Source organism: Trichomycterus rosablanca, chromosome 7 (genome assembly GCF_030014385.1).
Source record: "Trichomycterus rosablanca isolate fTriRos1 chromosome 7, fTriRos1.hap1, whole genome shotgun sequence".
Classification (NCBI taxonomy): domain Eukaryota; kingdom Metazoa; phylum Chordata; class Actinopteri; order Siluriformes; family Trichomycteridae; genus Trichomycterus; species Trichomycterus rosablanca.
This window is the reverse complement of record NC_085994.1, coordinates 6,795,418-6,814,434: the sequence shown is the minus strand read 5'-3', so window position 1 is coordinate 6,814,434 and position 19,017 is coordinate 6,795,418. Positions and strand designations below refer to the sequence as shown.

Sequence of the window (19,017 nt, the reverse complement as noted above, 5' to 3'; positions counted from 1 at the left end):
ACGAGTAACTACTGTGTCTGTCATGAATGTAACCAAAGAGTGTAAAACATGATGTTAAAATTCTAATAAACAAACAAAATCAGTAGAGTTGAGGTCAAGGCTCAGGAATCTCAGTCATGCTGGAACAGGAAACAGGAAAATGTCCTGTTTCATTAGAAAAAAAACAACCCCATAATAAACAAGGGTAAAACAATTCAGCTAACTGGACACAGACATTTGAGTCAGTACTGTAGTATATAAATCTCACTCATCATAAATCTTGCAAGCTAAATCAAGCAGTCATTATCTATAGGAACACTATGCCACAATTTTAAAATACTTGAGTAAATAATAAAAACATATTTATAAAACGGATAGTTCCGGTCCTAAAATCTGATTGGCTGAGCCGCGTTCGAAGCCGTTGTAAAATCCCCGATAAACTCACACCTATGACCACCTCACATCATTCCATATTAATACGCCACTGAATAGAGAAAGTTAATGTTATTTCCGCCCTCATGTTGCCTAGCAACACTGTTAATCGAACTATTTTGCGTCGCGGAAGAATGCTTTATTGTAAGTTTATTCACAATAAATACATTTATGAATTAAACATTGTTGTATTTATTATATTTCATGTTGACCGCCGTTTTATAAAAGCAATAAGCCACTCGAGACCGTGCATTACTGTTATGATTTTAGCACGGGGAAAGAAGTTTTAGGCACTCTGCTTCGCGTCGTGCCAAAAACGTCATCCCCGAGCTAAAATCACAGTAATGCACGGCCTCTCGTGGCTTATTGCTTTAACTTAAACATGCTACAGCCTGGACTAACAGCCTTTTTAAGGCTTTGTGAATTCAGCAAACCAGAGTGAGAGCCAATGTGTACAAATGAGGGTGCAGGAGTGAATTTACCCAGAACTTCTCACAAGAAACTGTCACAATTTACCCAGCTGAGAAGTTTCTCACAAGACACTGCCACATTTTATTCAGGATCTTGTGAAAAATCACAGGAAAACATGTAAAGAACCACAAAGTCTCTGGCCTAAAGATCAGAGTGCAATAGAGACTAGTCAAAAATTATATGTATGGGATTAAACCGTAACTAGCCAGAAAAACATTCATGTATCTTTTGCAAAGAATAGCACCAGAATAATCTCAGAAGCACCAGAAAAATAATTCAGAATTGTGTTTTGTAGAAATACCAGCTCACAATGGACATATTTTCTGTAACAATTTCTGGTTTGTTTGTTTGTTTATTAAGATTTTAACATCATGTTTTACACTTGGCTTACATTCATGACAGGAACGGTAGTTACTCGTTACATAAGATTCATCAGTTCACAAGTTTTAACGTCAAACACAGTCATAGACAATTTTGTATCTCCAATTCACCTCACTTGTATGTTTTTGGACTGTGAGACAAAGCCGGAGCTCCCGGAGACAACCCACGCAGACATGGGGAGAACATGCAAACTCCACACAGAAAGGACCTGGACCGCTCCACCTGGGGATCGAACCCAGGACCTTCTTGCTGTAAGGCAACAGTGCTACCCACCGAGAGACAGTGCTACCTTCTTAAGAATTCTAGGGGCATATGTCCCAAAGAAGCCGAATTAGACTAGACAGCAAGTAAATAATAAAAAAGGTAGCTTTTACTCAAGTACTTATTTGGATTAAGAATTTGTATTTTACTTTTGGGTTTGGAATTTGTGTACTTCTGACAACTCTGATTGTTTCAAAACTCAATTCCAGTCATTGTTCTGTTCAGCCATGGTATGTTCTCTGTTTCCACAAACATAAGGTGCATTTACTGCTCTAAATTGACTCTAGCAGTGAGAAGGTATGAAAGTGAGCAAATGTATAAATGTGAGATGCCTTCCAATGTACTGCGCCTTGTCCAGGTTCTATTCAAGCATCATACCCAATGTGTCTGGTTGGTACTGCAGACACACTGATCTGGATAAAGCTTTTGCTGAAGATTAATAAATGGATTATAATATAACATAATATAATTGTATGAATGTGTGCTTGTGCCATCTGACAGGTAAATGTTTAATATACACTGATCAGCCATTACATTAAAACCACCTCCTTGTTTCTACACTCACTGTCCATTTTATCAGCTCCACTTACCATATAGAAGCACTTTGTAGTTCTACAATTACTGACTGTAGTCCATCTACAGTGGGGCCAAAAAGTATTTAGTCAGCCACTGATTGTGCAGGTTCTCCTACTTAGAAAGATGAGAGAGGTCTGTAATTTTCATCATAGGTACACTTCAACTATGAGAGACAAAATGAGAAAAAAAAATCCAGGAAATCACATTGTAGGATTTTTAAAGAATTTTTTTGTAAATTATGGTGGAAAATAAGTATTTGGTCAATAACAAAAGTTCAACTCAATACTGTACTTTGTAACATAACCTTTGTTGGCAATGACAGAGGTCAAACGTTTCCTGTAAGTCTTCACCAGGTTTGCACACACTGTAGCTGGTATTTTGGCCCATTCCTCCATGCAGATCTCCTCTAGAGCAGTGATGTTTTGGGGCTGTCGCTGGGCAACACGGACTCCACAAATTTTCTATGGGGTTGAGGTCTGGAGACTGGCTAGGCCACTCCAGGACCTTGAAATGCTTTTTACGGAGCCACTCCTTCGTTGCCCGAGCGGTGTGTTTGGGATCATTGTCATGCTGGAAGACCCAGCCACGTTCCATCTTCAATGCTCTCACTGATAGAAGGAGGTTTTGGCTTAAAATCTCACGATACACGGCCCCGTTCATTCTTCCCTTAACACGGATCAGTCGTCCTGTCCCCTTTGCAGAAAAACAGCCCCAAAGCATGATGTTTCCACCCCCATGCTTCACAGTAGGTATGGTGTGCAACTCAGCATTCTTCTTCCTCCAAACACGACGAGTTGAGTTTATACCAAAAAGTTCCATTTTGGTTTCATCTGACCACATGATATTCTCCCAATCTTCTTCTGGATCATCCATATGCTCTCTGGCAAACTTCAGACGGGCCTGGACATGTACTGGCTTAAGCAGGGGGACACGCCTGGCACTGCAGGATTTGAGTCCCTCTCGGCATAGTGTGTTACTGATGGTAGCCTTTGTTACTTTGGTCCCAGCTCTCTGCAGGTCATTCATCAGGTCCCTCTGTGTAGTTCTGGGATTTTTGCTCACCATTCTCATGATCATTTTGACCCCACGGGATGAGATCTTGACCCCACGGGAGATTATCAATGGTCTTGTATGTCTTCCATTTTCTTACAATTGCTCTTACAGTTGATTTATTCACACCAACCTGCTTGCCTATTGTAGATTTACTCTTCCCAGCCTGGTGCAGGTCTACAATTTTCTTCCTGGTGTCCTTCGACAGCTCTTTGGTCTTGGCCATGGTTGAGTTTGGAGTCTGACTGTTTGAGGCTGTGGACAGGTGTCTTTTATACAGATAACGAGGTCAAACAGGTGCCATTAATACAGGTAACGAGTGGAGGACAGAAGAGCTTCTTAAAGAAGAAGTTACAGGTCTGTGAGAGCCAGAAATCTTGCTTGTTTGTTATTGACCAAATACTTATTTTCCACCATCATTTACAAATAAATTCTTTAAAAATCCTACAATGTGATTTCCTGGATTTTTTTTTTCTAATTTTGTCTCTCATAGTTGAAGTGTACCTATGATGACAATTACAGACCTCTCTCATCTTTCTAAGTAGGAGAACCTGCACAATCAGTGGCTGACTAAATACTTTTTGACCCCACTGTATTTCTCTACATACTTTTTGTTCTTCAACGGTCAGGACCCCCAAAGGACCACCACAGAGCAGGTATTATTTGGGTGGTGGATCATTCTCAGCACTGCAGTGAGACTGACATATGGTGGTGGTGTGTTAGTGTGTGTTGTGCTGGTATGAGTGGATCAGACACAGCAGCGCTGCTGGAGTTTTTAAATACCGTGTACACTCACTGTCCACTCTGTTAGACACTCCTACCTAGTTGGTTCACCTCGTAGATGTAAAGTCAGAGACGATCGCTCATCTATTGCTGCTGTTTGTATTGGTCATCTTTTAGACCTTCATCAGTGGTCACAGGATAGATATTTTTGGTTGGTGGACTATTCTCAGTCCAGCAGTGAAAGTGAGGTGTTTAAAAACTCCATCAGCGCTGCTGTGTCTGATCCACTCATACCAGCACAACACACACTAACACACCACCATCATGTCAGTGTCACTGCAGTGCTGAGAATCATCCACCACCTAAATAATACCTGCTCTGTGGTGGTCCTGACCATTGAAGAACAGCATGAAAGGGGGCTAACAAAGCATGCAGTGAAATAGATGGACTACAGTCAGTTATTGTAGAACTTTAATTTTTTAGAATTTTAATACATTTAAAAACACTAATAAACAAAATCACTACATTTTAAATTATAGCGACATTTGTAAATAACATACATTACCATTCAAATATTGTGTTTGTCTTTTATCAAATCTATAGTAAATAATTAATAGAAAAAATTCTAGAGCCTAACAAAATAATCAGTCATGTGATAGAAGACACGTGGACGCTAACTAGGAAGTAACAACACTCACGGCTGGCAGGTTACATTCCAATTCGCTTTTATCTCCCTACATAGGCGCACTACATAGTGTAGGACATAATGGACTATACGCTACAGTTGTGTAGTTGACTTTTCTCAGTAGAGAGGTATTTGGGATTCGCCCAATGGTCCCTGGAAAACCACTATAAGTTAAATTATAGCTAGATGACAGAGAAACATGGCTTTAATAGTAAAAGAAACACAAAGGTAAGTGGAGCCAGAATTATAAGGACGTGCTGTGTTTTTATTGATGAGTTTATCGTTATAGTCAGTGTACATGTTAGCACTTAGCTTTTAGCATTAGGTAAAGTGTTTGGTTGAACAGCAAAGCACAGCAGAACTGAATACAGTCAGTTTGTAAACAAAACCAGGGATAAGAATCTTCTGCAGCTCTCAGTCCAGTAAAGCTCTGAACAGCAGGTAAACACTGTAAATACAAACGAGTGTAATTGTTAAAAACCAGGCTTGTGTTGATTAGCAGCTACAAAAGCTGGATGTTCTGGCTGAAAGACGTCAGGATGGTTATAAAGTAGATTTTATTAAGCATTTCTGCGGGGAAAATCGATGAATGTGTTAATGATCTGTAACTGACTGCGTTAAAGTTAGTTTCATATTTAATATTCGTTTAACATTCGGCATTCAAGTGATACATTCTCGTAATTACACATAATACTCACTCAGTTTACAGTGTCAAAGGCAAATACAAATGCTTAACACACTAATTACACTAATTTTATGTTAAATAAAAGAATAGGTGACTGATTTATAGAAAAATCTAAACGGCTGGCCAAGCTCCCTCTGCAACTAACGAGTTAGGGACCGTCGTAAAACTAACGGAATAAACGTACCAATATTTATAAAGTTCATAGTACATTCTTCCTAGGGCTGTCGCGGTGACAGAATTTCCCCTTGCGGTATTCAGCCTGTCTCAATATCGCGGTATGCGGTTATATCGCCATTTTTTTGTTGTTTTTGAAAATTACTTAATTGATCTGGATTTTAGAGCTATATAAACAAGCTTTATTGTTAGGCTATGATTCGGTATATTATTGCTTTATAATGACAAAGATGAGACGGCTTTAAGACCAATGAAATGCGTGTTTATTGTTAAATACAGAACAGAGCAGGGATGCGCGTCTTTTCTCTATTAAAAAAAGGTTTAAATTTAGCTTCTAGCCTAGGTTAGATATACACTGTGAAACAAAAAAAAAAGTGTTTAGGCTAAATATTTTAAATGCACATCTAATCAAAATATGGTAAAAAAAATAGAATAAAGAATAAAGTCTGTAAGAGTTTAAACCTGCGTTATCATGCGCGCTAGAAGAACCAACACGTTCATCTGATGTGTTTTAGAGAGGATCTGAGTGGGGTAGCGATGTTCCCCTCGGTACTAAAACTCTCTCTGATGGTGCTCGTTGCATTAATACACTGTAGATGTACTGAACCTGCATGCGACTTTAGAGATCAGAGAAAGTCTAGCCTGGTTATCGTGCCACTATTAACCATCTATTTAGTAGGTATAATTAACATAACAATATATACTACATTTCAAGTTATTATTCGTTTCAATACATTTTTATTCAACGAAAAAATGCATTTAAATAATTCCAGCAAGCCAGCAAGAGAGAATCTGCAGGCTGCAATGCCATATTAACCGTCATTAAGTGTTTTAGTACGCCGAGGCTGTTTGAATATAGTCTAAATTACAAGTATTTATTGAGTGTGAACTCAATTTAATCATTAATAAACTTGCCTATAATTCCTGTTGCGATTGTTTACATTTTAAAACACAAAGCCTGACACTCAGCAGCAACGCATGAGAACAGGTTGCGGGAAAATGTCGCTCCTAGCTCATTTTCATTACGAATTTATTTAACATTTATTACGCACGAATGTAAGCGTATAAAACAAGATGGACCTGCAACAATAAAAAAAAGGAGAAGAAAGAAAGAAAAAAACGTGAATATCGCGGTGTTGCGGTTGTCCAGCATGCCCTGCGGTTGGCTGGTCTATACCGCGATATTTCAAAATTGCGGTTAGCGCGACAGCCCTAATTCTTCCAGAAGCGCATTTGTGAGGTCAGACACTGATGTTGGACGAGAAGGCCTGGCTCGCAGTCTCCGCTCTAATTCATCCCAAAGGTGTCGGGTTGAGGTCAGGACTCTGTGCAGGCCAGTCAAGTTCTTCCACACCAAACTCGCCCATCCATGTCTTTATGGACCTTGCTTTGTGCACTGGTGCGCAGTCGTTTTGGAACAGGAAGGGGCCATCCCCAAAGTTGGGAGCATTAAATTGTCCAAAATCTCTTGGTATGCTGAAGCATTAAGAGTTCCTTTCACTGGAACTAAGGGGCCGAGCCCAACTCTTGAAAAACCCCACACCATAATCCCCCCTCCACCAAACTTTACACTTGGCACAATGCAGTCAGACGAGTACCGTTCTCCTGGCAACCGCCAAACCCAGACTCGTCTATCAGATTGCCAGACGGAGATGCGTGATTTGTCACTCCAGAGAACACGTCTCCACTGCTCTAGAGTCCAGTGGCGGCGTGCTTTACACCACTGCATCCGACGCTTTGCATTGTGCTTGGTGATGTAAGGCTTGGGTGCAGCTGCTCGGCCATGGAAACCCATTCCATGAAGCTCTATACGCACTGTTCTTCAGCTAATCTGAAGGCCACATGAAGCCTACCACTCGGTGGCTGAGTTGCTGTCGTTCCCAGTCGCTTCCACTTTGTTATAATACCACTGATAGTCGACTGTGGAATATTTAGAAGCGGGGAAATTTCATGACTGGACTTGTTGCACAGGTGGCATGCTATCACGGTACCATGCTTGAATTCACTGAGCTCCTGAGAGCGCCCTATTCTTTCACTAATGTTTGTAGAAGCAGTCTGCATGCCTAGGTGCTTGGTTTTATACACCTGTGACCATAACACCTGAATTCAATGATTTGGATGGGTGAGTAAATACTTTTGGCAATATAGTGTATGTATTATGGTGATGTGTACAACATATTTCTTGTTGCAAATGAATAAAAATGCCTACTTTGTGGCCACACTAGTGTTGAGGGGTAAGGCCTGTGTTCCTGTTCATCTGAAGAGGTTTAATGGGGTTGAGGTCAAGTTTTTCCAACACCAAACTCGGCAAGCCATTTCTTAATGGACCGTGTATTTTGTCTGGATTCCCTTTTTTAAATCTGTTGCCACAACACTAAAAGCACAAAATCCTCAGGCTCATTCACTTCAATGGAACAGAGTGTCCTAACCCAAACAATATCATTATTCCTCTTGTTCAGGAGGTTAGTGTTTTTCTGGCATGGGAAAACCTTCTTTTGAATTGTTAGATTGGAAGATTGGAAGGCACAATTCATCATTTCAGAGAACACATTGCATCAGAGTCCTGTGGCACTGTGCCTTATGTGAGTTAATGTGCCAGCCTGGCTTCCAGAGGCAGTCTGGAACCTGGTCAAGATCGTTGTAAATGAGGACACGCACATCAATGTTTGCCATTAGAGTGGAAGCTGAATATTGTTGCTCATGACTTTTGAAGGAATGTGCAACAACCCATGATACTTGTGGATATAGAGTAATATGTTGGTATATGTTTTCATTTATGAAATAATTTTATAATATTATTAAAATATGAAATTACTTTAACAATAATAAACAGCTGTCATTAGTGACTGATCAAGGCAACTTTGTAACTTTATCAAACACAAGGGGGTCCGGCTTTCTACAACCAGTAAAAATACCACTGAATTAAAACCTCCATAACATAAATAAGCTTTAAAAAAAATCTTGAAATGTAATGCAGCTTCTATAGGGGTTAAAATGTGCAATCAAATGTACTCTTTGTAATGTTGCTATGTGCACTGTATAAAATGATAATATGAATTTCTGTATGTTGAGTCAAAATAAGGACCTATGTACCTTTGACCATAACCTTGGCTGAGCACTAGTTCTTAAACTTGCTCTGTGCTGTCATAGGTACGCACGCTTTTTGGTCAGCTGCTTTGCTTTCGTCTTTTATAGCTACCAGTTTCGTAGATCTTATGCAGCAAATTTTTAATTCAAATTTCATTTTTAGTTCAGTTTTTCCTTGGAAATTCTCTTACAATATATAACTTTTAAGCAGATACTGCTTAAACTTAAGTTCTCAATTACGATATTGTCCTTAGTGGTAAAACCATTTTATCTCGTGTTACAATATTGTTGTCTGCTGCTGCTGAGTGAAAACACAAATGGTTGAAATGGTAACCATTATTTTTTCTATTTATTTATGCATTTACTCCCTTTTTCTCCCGATTTTAGTGTAGTCAAATAGCGCCTTCCGCTGCTGGGGATCCCGATTGCGTTCAAGGAGGGTATATTGCTTCTCACGCCCTCTCCGACGCATGCGCAGTCTTTGCGGACCCCTTCTTTTACGCCAATGCTTCGGTGGATTCGCACATGAGGCTTTGGCCTGCTAACCAGGGTCCTTGCACAGTGTTTAAAGACCTCACCCACTTAGTCCGGTCATTTTCCCACCCAGCAGACAGGGTGGCCAATTTTTGTCTGCTGCAGGCACTGCCAATTGTGCCCACTAGATGGCGGCCAGCCGACCGGTAGCAGAGTCGAGATTTGAACCGTGGTGATCAGAATCTTGGCGCTGGTGGGTAACCAAAATTTTTAATAAGTAAAATGACCACGTTGTTGTGTCCAACAGTAAAAGAACTTTGAAAGTTGCCAAAGTTATAGGCAAAGGTATAGAGGTCCCTTATTGACTCACAGTGTAGACTAGAAAATACGTGTATTTAAGTGTGTTAAAAAATAAATCACTTTTTCCTCACAGTATTAAAGAGGCAGTAAATTACATCAATACTATTGATGCGAATAAACTGTCCAGACTTCTCTCACGTATTCTGCAGAAACTTCATCTCAAGGTATGAAAACCCAATTTACTGTCACTTTGTTTTTGCTCATATGGGGGCTCACTGTGAGGAATAATTACACAGTGTGACAGTATCTAATATAATCCGTAAGTGCTTACTCACTCATTCACCCGTTTCCTTTTCTTTCTGTTTTTTCCCCCCCTGCTTATGTAACCGCACATACCACAATATTACTTACTGTGGATTTAGTAAGTATTCAGACCCCTTGACTTTTTTTTATTTTTATTATGTTGTCAAATTTATTTCATTACAGTCCCATTTTTACCCATCAGTCTACACTTAATCACCAATAATGAGTAAGTAAGTTTTACTTTTTCAAAAATGAATTCATTAAAGAATTAAAAATAAAACCCGAGTTTTTCTTATTCTTGAATGTATTCAGATCCTTTGCTTGTAAGCTTGTAAAGACATATCCAAGAAAAACTGCTGCCAATTGGGCTTCTATTAAGTATTTAGTAAAGGGTCTGAATACTTTACTGTATAACTGGTTTCAGTTTTCAATGTTTCAATGAATTTTTACCTGTAAAAAACTCTCACTTTGTCGTATTAGGTTAGCATACCATACCATTACCATAGTGATTAGGTGTAGATTTATGGGTAAACATGGCAATTCTATTCATTAAAAATTATATCCACAATATAATAAAGAGTGCAGAAAAAACAAGGGGTCTGAATACTTTCTGAATTTACTGTAAATAGCCCTGTAAATATTGTTATGCAAGTACTGTATCAGTTTGTGTGTTTATTAGGATTTTAACTTCATGTTTACACTTTGGTTACATTCATGACAGGAACGATATATATATATATATCTTACTGATACAGGGGCAAGGGCAGCACGGTGGCTAAAATACACACTTTACTAATTCTGAAGAAAATTAATTTCAAATCAAGGTCAACTAATTAAGTTCATTAATACAAACTGCTTTCAATATGGGATGTAACACACTAGGAGCTGTGACCTGGTTGGGTGTTTTACAGACATAGTTAGAGGGAGGAAGGGAGGTTGAAAAGTTCCACATTGCTGCTGCCATCGTGGCCTTTGTCGGCTGGTCGAGATGCCTGCATGAGGGATGGTTGATTTACAAACAGTGTGTGATGCCCTGCAATGGATTGGGATCCTGACTGGGGCGTGTTACTACATTGTTCTCAGTAATTCCAGGGAAACCAGACCCACTGTGACGTTAAATGAAATAAAAAGACAGAAAATATCTAACTGATTGATTTTACTCAATCAGTGCCCACAAACCCCCAGTTGGCCCTGTACTGTCCTGTGAATACGACTAGGATAACTTTGAAGGGTTGCTTTCATAGTGTTTTTAAACATTTGGTATTTTGCTGAGCGTAGTTGTTTAAAGTAAACAAACTCTGTGTTCGCTTTCCATCTCAGGGTGAGCGCTCCTTCAGTGAAGATGAGGAGCAGAAATTACAAGCTGCCTTGGCTTTGGAGAAGCAAGCTCTTCACCTGGTGCTGGAGACGGCATCATTTTTATTAGAACAGGTTGGTAGTATTAGTTGAGAATCATTTCAAATAACATGATGTTAATCAGGGCAGTTGTAGCCTAGTGGTTAAGGTACTGGACTAGTCATCAAAAGGTTGCTTGTTTAAGCCCCACTGCCTGCCACTGTTGGGCTCTTGAGCAAGGCCCTTAACCCTCAATTGCTTTCACCATACTGTAAGTCGCTTTGGCTAAAAGCGTCTGCTAAATACAAACAAGTACATTTTAAAACACAGGAAATTGTTTACATTCAGGAATTTAGAATTCTCTCTTATTTAAAGGATTTGAAACTATAATAATCACATAAAAGATTTTTTTTCAGCATATAAAGCCTGTGTTTTAAAACTTGTTAAATTAAAATGTTTGGCAGTGGATTTTTTAGATCTTTTTGGACTTAGGAGTATTTAGTAATGTAATACTGGTTCTGTGGGTTTTGAAAGACTAATTATTATGATTATTATTTTACATGTAACCTGCATTTGAGAGATTCCCTGCTCTTCTTTTCTATAGGCTGTGTATCACAATATTAAACCAGCATCCCTGAAGCAGCAGCTTGAAAATATTCATGTTGCCCCGGACCAGGCGGAAGTGTTTTCTCAAGCCTGGGCTACAGCAGGACCTGATGTAGTAGAGAAGATCAGACAAAGTATATTTGCACCCAAAAAGGTGAGTTTTTTTATTTTCATGTGCACTTTCTTTATCAATTACAAGGGACCCCACAGGAGCCACACTGACCAGATGCTGTTTGGGTGGTGGACCTTTCTGAGTACTGCAGAGACACTAAAATAACAATGTGGTACTGAGTGTTTTTTGGTATGAGTGTATTAGGTGCAGGAGTGTTGTTGGGATTTTTAAATGCAGATAGAGACTCGAGCTATTTTTCATGTACAGTGTGTGTTAATCTTTCTCTTTATAAGTAGACACTTTCTGATCACTCCTCCAAGTATTGACATTAATGTATTTAAAAATTATACAAAGTTTATTTGAATGGTGGGTGTAAATAAATCTATGTACCAGATAGTAACATAATGAAGTGTTTGTGATGCAGTTAATGAAAACCTGTCATTTTCTAAACTATTTTGTGTAAATATTTAAAAGTCATATTATTCTTTGTAAACTGCGGAACAAGTATTTAACCACTTTTGTTGTTTTATTTAATATTATTCCATTGCACGTTAGCTTTGATTTCTTTTTGACTTATAATAACACTTACATACACCGTTTAGGCATAACATTATGACCACCTTCCTAATATTGTGTTGGTCCCCATTTTTCTGCCAAAATAGCCCTGCAACTGTGATGCACTGTGTATTCTGACACCTTTCTATCAGAACCAGCATTAACTTCTTCAGCAGTTTGAGCTACAGTAGCTCGTCTGTTGGATCGGACCACACGGGCCAGCCTTCACTCCCCACGTGCATCAGTGAGCCTTGGCCTCCCATGACCCTGTCGCCAGTTTACCACTGTTCCTTCCTTGGACCACTTTTGATAGATGCTGACCACTGCAGACTGCGAACACCCCACAAGAGCTGCAGTTTTGGAGATACTCTGACCCAGGCGTCTAGCCATCACAATTTGGCCTTGCCAGACTCACTCAAATCCTCACGCTCGCCCATTTTTCCTGCTTCTAACATCAACTTTGAGGATAAAATGTTGCTGCCTAATATATCCCACCCACTAACAGGTGCCGTGATGAAGAGATAATCAGTGCTATTCACTTCACTTGTCAGTGGTTATAATGTTATGCCTAGTCGGTGTATAATAATGAAATTAAAAACGGATTTTAAAAAACATTTGTTCTAGAAACATCAATTCCAGAAATTTTTGGACAGTATTTGAAATGCAAATAAAAACCAAAAGCAATTGTTTGTTAATTTTCATCATCAGCGGTAATGTTGAACAGTTACATATACAGTATATCATATATACCATCAGCAGAGCTAAATCAGCATTGTTAATGTAGATTTGAAACAAATATTAAAGCTAATAGTCCATTAAAAGGTGGGACTACCAAAATATGTCCGTCTCTTTGGTCTGGTTGCCACTCCATGTCCCCTTGTCTTGAGCACAGCCTAGTGGTTAATATGAAATAAAGCCTGAAATGGGGAAAAAAAATAAAATATATATATATATATTTTTTTTATACCAACGAAGCCGTCAGTGTGTCTAGGCATGTTTTGTTTGTTGCATAAAGGCTGTAGTCAGCTGTTAATATATTATAATATATTATATGATAATATATTCAAGTTGAGAACCAGTTGTGCAACCGCCCCCAAATTTATGAATTATTTTAATAGATAGTAGTCAGAAACTTGAAAACTAAAGTCGTGTGAAATAAATGACATAATACCAATGTATTTTGTAATAGTTGAAAGAATAAAGGAATGCAAAAAAGCAGTGGAAGCAGCTGCGGCTCTTGCGTGATTGTAACATCCATAAGAAAGGAAACTAGAGAAATACCACAGACTAAATGTGGAACTACAGAGACTGTTTAAGTTCTCTTAAAAAGGGTTTTTCAAACCTTTTTTTGTAAGCGACCAACTTTTTATTTTATTTTATTTTTTTATTTTCTCTCCATATTCCTCCTGATTTAGCGCACTCAATTTTGTCTTCCGTTGCTACCAGAGATACAAGATTGCATCCAAGGAGAGCACGTCGCTGTACACACCTCTTCCGACACGTGCACAGCCCTCCTCTTCTCGCCCCTGCATTCTGCACAGGCGTCTCTTTCGCCAATCAGGGTCCCTACACAGAGTATGAAGGCCCACCCACCCACCCACACATAGTCCGGCCCCCACCCTGCAGATATGGTGGCCAATTAGTATCTGCTGCAGGCACTGCCAATTATGCCCACCAGATGGCGCCCAGCCGACCGGTGGCAACACAGAGTTTTGAACCGAGGAGTTCAGAAACTCGGTGCTGGTGTGCTAGCGGAATATCCCGCTGCTCCACCTGGGCGCCTTAAGAGACCCACATTTGGTCCATGATTTTTACTGCGACCCATGCAACACAAACAATGAATCCAAACGAAATATAAATATTAATATAAATATGAATTAATAAAATTTGTGGCAATCTGGTCCCACTTTGTTTACAAGATGTACCTGAAATTTTGTGTTTATGTACCTGTTAAAATGAGTTTACGTTTTTTTTTCTGCTACCCATTTTTTTGGCTTGTGACCCGCACAAGGGTCACGACCAACATATCATTCTGAGAATTTAAAAATACGTGCTTGACATGTAAAACATCAGCCAATATAGTATTACAAATTATGTAAAATTACCAACTGATGTCTTTTTATATGGCTCCACTCTGAAATGGTTCCATTATACCATTTATTGTCTGTTTTACTAACGTTTTATCCTGGTCAGAGTGGCCATAGGTCAGATTAAGGCAGGAAACGCCCGGACAGGTCACCAGTCCAACACAGGACACACACACACACACACTTAAGGCAATTTCAGCAGCTTAACTTGGCGTGACTGAAACTCTACACAGACTGAACGGTGAGTCTAACCCAGGCCCTTTCTGACGCGACAGCGCTACCCACTGAGCTGCCGTGCTGCCCTCACCCCTGTTTGCCTAAACTAAAACAACTCTTGACATGACGGCTACTAAAAGTTATCTATTTATATTCTGCATTAAAATCTTCCCTTGACAGTCCATTTTTAATAACGTCAGACTTTCATAGGCGAGATCATTTTAAGCCTTATAGGCTCTGTGTTATCTCGTCACACTCTATTAAAGGCTTTAATCCAGAGTTTATAATAGCTATTGGAATCACTGTCAGAGAAATGTGCGTAGCTCTGTGCCTTGTGTTAAGGGCTGTGCAGATAAAGCATGACATGGGAAATGTGAACTCTAAAAGCATTCAGGATGTCCTTGTAGAGTAACACTAAATTAAATAAAAGCACAATATATAAGTCTGCCTGTCAGATTGTAAAGCACACCAGTTTGTCTAGCTAACATTACCTAACATTAAGTAGCATTAATAAATACATGTCTGTGCAATACTCCAAACATTATCAGACTTTGACAGTTATCTAATTATTTAGACACTCAGGAAACACCAAATTTAAAATTGCATCAAGCCATTTAAATGACCATCACAGTTTTTTTTTTATAAATTGTTATCTACACACGTGTTGCAACCTTCCATTCTAGTGTCAGTTTTATTTATTTAATAAGGTCCTGATTAAATGATCACTTGAACCAAATCTTATTTAAGAAAGCAAAGTGTAAAACCACTACTGTGGTCATCAGTAAACCCCTGCAATATGATCAGATGGGTAGCAAAAATAGTGCTAGTAGTTCGTCAGAAGTAACTGGAATCAACTACTGACCATAAATAAATGGTCAATGAGAATATATGACCATATCAAATACAAAAACATGCAAGTGTTTCTCTTTAATTTTGCTTACTAGAACCATTTTAACTAGTGCTTATGGAGTTTTGGCCACCATTGTAAATATAATTTACCTGTGAAAATACACTGATCAGCCATAACATTAAATCCACCTCCTTGTTTCTACACTCACTGTCCATTTTATCAGCTCCACTTACCATATAGAAGCACTTTGTAGTTCTACAATTACTGACTGTAGTCCATCTGTTTCTCTACATACTTTTTGAACCTGCTTTCACTCTGTTCTTCAATGGTCAGGAGCCCCACAGGACCACCACAGAGCAGGTATTATTAAGGTAGTGGATGATTCTCAGCACTGCAGTGACACTGACATGGTGGTGGTGTGTTAGTGTGTGTTGTGCTGGTATGAATGGATCAGACACAGCAGCGCTGCTGGAGTTTTTAAATACCGTGTCCACTCACTGTCCACTCTATTACACACTCCTACCTAAACCAGTCGGTATTCAAATCTCTGGAACTCGGGTACTTCGGTCAGCATCATAGTTCTTACTATTACGTCACACTTGCTCACAAACATAAAGATAATATATGACTTTTTTTTTTTTAAGCTGGAGCATGTCGGCTGGCAGCTCAACCTTCAGATGGGCCAGTCGTCACAAGCGAAACTAAAGGTTCCACATGCAGTTCTGGACCTGGGAGTCAAAGATGTGGAGAAACCAGAGGTAAACTCTTTACACTGCTCGTCTGTGCACATAGTCTTATATCTTCCCAGGATTCATCCAGGCTTTGAAATGAATGCAAATTTGATCTTGTTTGTCTGTCTTCACACAAAAGCAGCTTGTTAAAAAACTGCCCTTGAGGCTTTGGTGGCTGAATATTGTCTCTATAGATTCAATTCTTCTGTCTGAGGGACTCTTAGTTTATCCGTGACGATCTGAACTGCCAAGAAGCAGGCGTAATTCAGGCCCGAGGGAGATGAAAACATCTAAGTAAAAATATAATCCTCTGTTTTGCTGTAGGAAGCCAGTTACAGTCTGAGATGTTGAGTAGCGCTGAGGTATTTTTACTCTCTTCTTTTCAGGAAGAAATGGACTAGTCTGGTTGTATTTATTTACTTTTTTGAGGCAGTACACTATGTTTGACCGGGTGAATACACATTTAGTGGTTAGTAAGTTAATTTAGGTTCTGATTTGGTTGGAGTAGAACAATTTTAACATGCAGTAAAGCCAGAGTTAGGAACCGCTCATTAGAAGCTTGGAGCGAAGATAATGATCCTGGGTTGTATTTTTCTGAAGTGATCGAGTGGGGGCGCTGTTACCACACGGCTGTAATAGAGACGCGCAAATAAAATATGAATATCAATAGGAATATGCTACTTATGTTTATGTACGTTTTAGGCTATATACATTTCAAATACGTTTTAAAATAAAAATTATGTTGTTTTAAATGTTTTAATGATTTAAAGAATAAGATCCTGTTTAAAGTATCATAGGCAGGATGGATTTATTTATTTATTGGGATTTTAACGTCATGTTTTACAGAAACCATAGTTACTGGTTAAACAAGATTCATCAGTTCACAAGTTTATTATCAAACACAGTTATAGACAATTTTGTATCTCCGTTTCATCTCACTTGCACGTCTTTGGACTGTGGAAGGAAACCGGATCTCCTGGAGGAAACCCACGCAGACACAGGGAGAACATGCAAACTCCACACAGAAAGAACCTGGACCGCCCCACCTGGGGATCGAACCCGGGACCTTCTTGCTGTGAGGCGACAGTGTTACCCACTGAGCCACTGTGTCACCCCTAGGCAGGATGAAAAATAGTATATTTATAGTATACTTGATTCTTAGTCATTAACACCTTCAGTGTGTCTGTGTGTTTTTATATTAAAATTGAAATAATAATATTGAATTTGATATTGAACTTGATATTTTCTAATGTCCCAATTAATTTTTAATGCAACTTCCATATCAGAGCTTCGATCCAATGCTCTTAGCATTTTAAAGTGTCATTTTATTTTAGTTTATTTCGTTTATTAGCACGGTGGCTCGGTGGGTAGCACTGTCGCCTCACAGCAAGAAGGTCCTGGGTTTGATCCCCAGGTGGGGCGGTCTGGGTCCTTTCTGTGTGAAGTTTGCATGTTCTCCCCGTGTCTGTGTGGGTTTCCTCCGGGAGCACCGGTTTCCTCCCACAGTCCGAAGACATGCAAGTGAGGTGAATTGGAGACACTAAATTGTCCAAGACTGTGTTCAATATAACTTTGTGAACTTATGAATATTGTGTAATGAGTAACTACCGTTCCTGTCATGAAGGTAACCAAAAGTGTAAAACATGACATTGAAATCCTAATAAACGAACTTAAAAGCTGGTGTTCCGGTTTACCTGAATTAACTGTGTCTTGTTAGTCAAAATCACATGAATTCACAGCATGAAAAAGTAGTGGAATAATTAACAACATTAGGGCACTGATAGCTCAGTGGTTAAGGTATTGGACTAGTAAACATTAAACTAGTAAACAGAAGGTTGCCGGTTCAAGCCCCGCCACCACCAAGTTGCCACTGTTGGGTTCCTGAGCAAGGCCCTTAACCCTCAGTTGTTCAGCGTGTTCAGCTCATTGTGTAAGTCGCTTTGGATAAAAGCGTCTGATAAATGCTGAAAATGTAAATTAAAACTGAGGGATTGGTACATCCTTTCTCATAGTAACATATCCAGCATGTGTGTCGTGCTCGTAGAGAATACTATTAAAGAGATGAAATGAAAGAGCTTTTGAACTCTATTATATATACATGTTTGAGAGAGAACTGGAGCATTAGTAGCTGTTCAGATGATGAACGATCTGGAGTCATGTTGAAATTAGTACTTTGCCAAGGTGGCCATTTGGAAAGGAAAATTTGGGCACTTAAGCAAGGTGCACCACATGCTTCCTTTGCCTGACTTTCTGTATACACCTATTGAAGGAAGTAATTTACATAAAGTGTGACATACTTCATTTCTATTACTGACCCCTAATAGCCTCTCACATAAAGAGCAAATGGAAAACTGAATGAAACGATCAAACATGAAACAAGTAGTGTAAAATTTGCCCGAATATAGATTATAGACTAATGACACACCAAACTTACACCTATACTTCTCTATATTTTCCTAAGACGGGGGAAGAATCCTTACTATGTGAAAACTGCCTAATGTTTATCACCATCAAACATGTTCTAACTGAATGTCCTAGATACTTATACAACGAAAAGACATTTATACTTATCCAAATCACTGGAGGAAATATTGGTGAAAACAAATAACAATTAACATTCTATTACTGATATGTTATTACATACACCGATCAGCCATAACATTAAAACCACCTCCTTGTTTCTACAATCACTGTTCATTTTATCAGCTCCACTTACCATATAGAATCACTTTGTAGTTCTACAATTACTGACTGTAGTCCACCTGTTTCTTTACATACTTTTTTTAGCCTGTTCTTCAATGATCAGGACCCCCACAGGACCACTACAGAGCAGGTATTATGGTGGATCATTCTCAGCACTGCAAACAATGACATGGTGGTGGTGTGTTAGTGTGTCTTGTGCTGGTCTGCTGGAGTTTTTAAATACCGTGTCCACTCACTGTCC

General features: G+C 39.1%; 1 protein-coding gene across 3 annotated transcripts in view; it reads left to right on the top strand.

Moving 5' to 3' along the window:
* The first annotated feature begins 4,603 nt into the window (after positions 1–4,603).
* The window catches only part of commd10 (COMM domain containing 10), a 62,720-nt gene continuing 48,306 nt past the window's right edge, over positions 4,604–19,017 (top strand). For 2 of the 3 annotated variants that reach the window (XM_062998316.1, XM_062998317.1), the window contains exons 1-5: positions 4,604–4,786; positions 9,412–9,502; positions 10,902–11,012; positions 11,521–11,676; positions 15,987–16,100. In XM_062998316.1, coding sequence (XP_062854386.1) covers positions 4,758–4,786; positions 9,412–9,502; positions 10,902–11,012; positions 11,521–11,676; positions 15,987–16,100 — 501 coding nt within the window. In that variant the 5' untranslated portion in view covers positions 4,604–4,757. Of the gene's footprint in view, positions 4,787–9,411; positions 9,503–10,901; positions 11,013–11,520; positions 11,677–15,986; positions 16,101–16,919; positions 17,146–19,017 lie in introns of those variants that run through there. The other variant, XM_062998318.1, reaches the window with a different exon arrangement.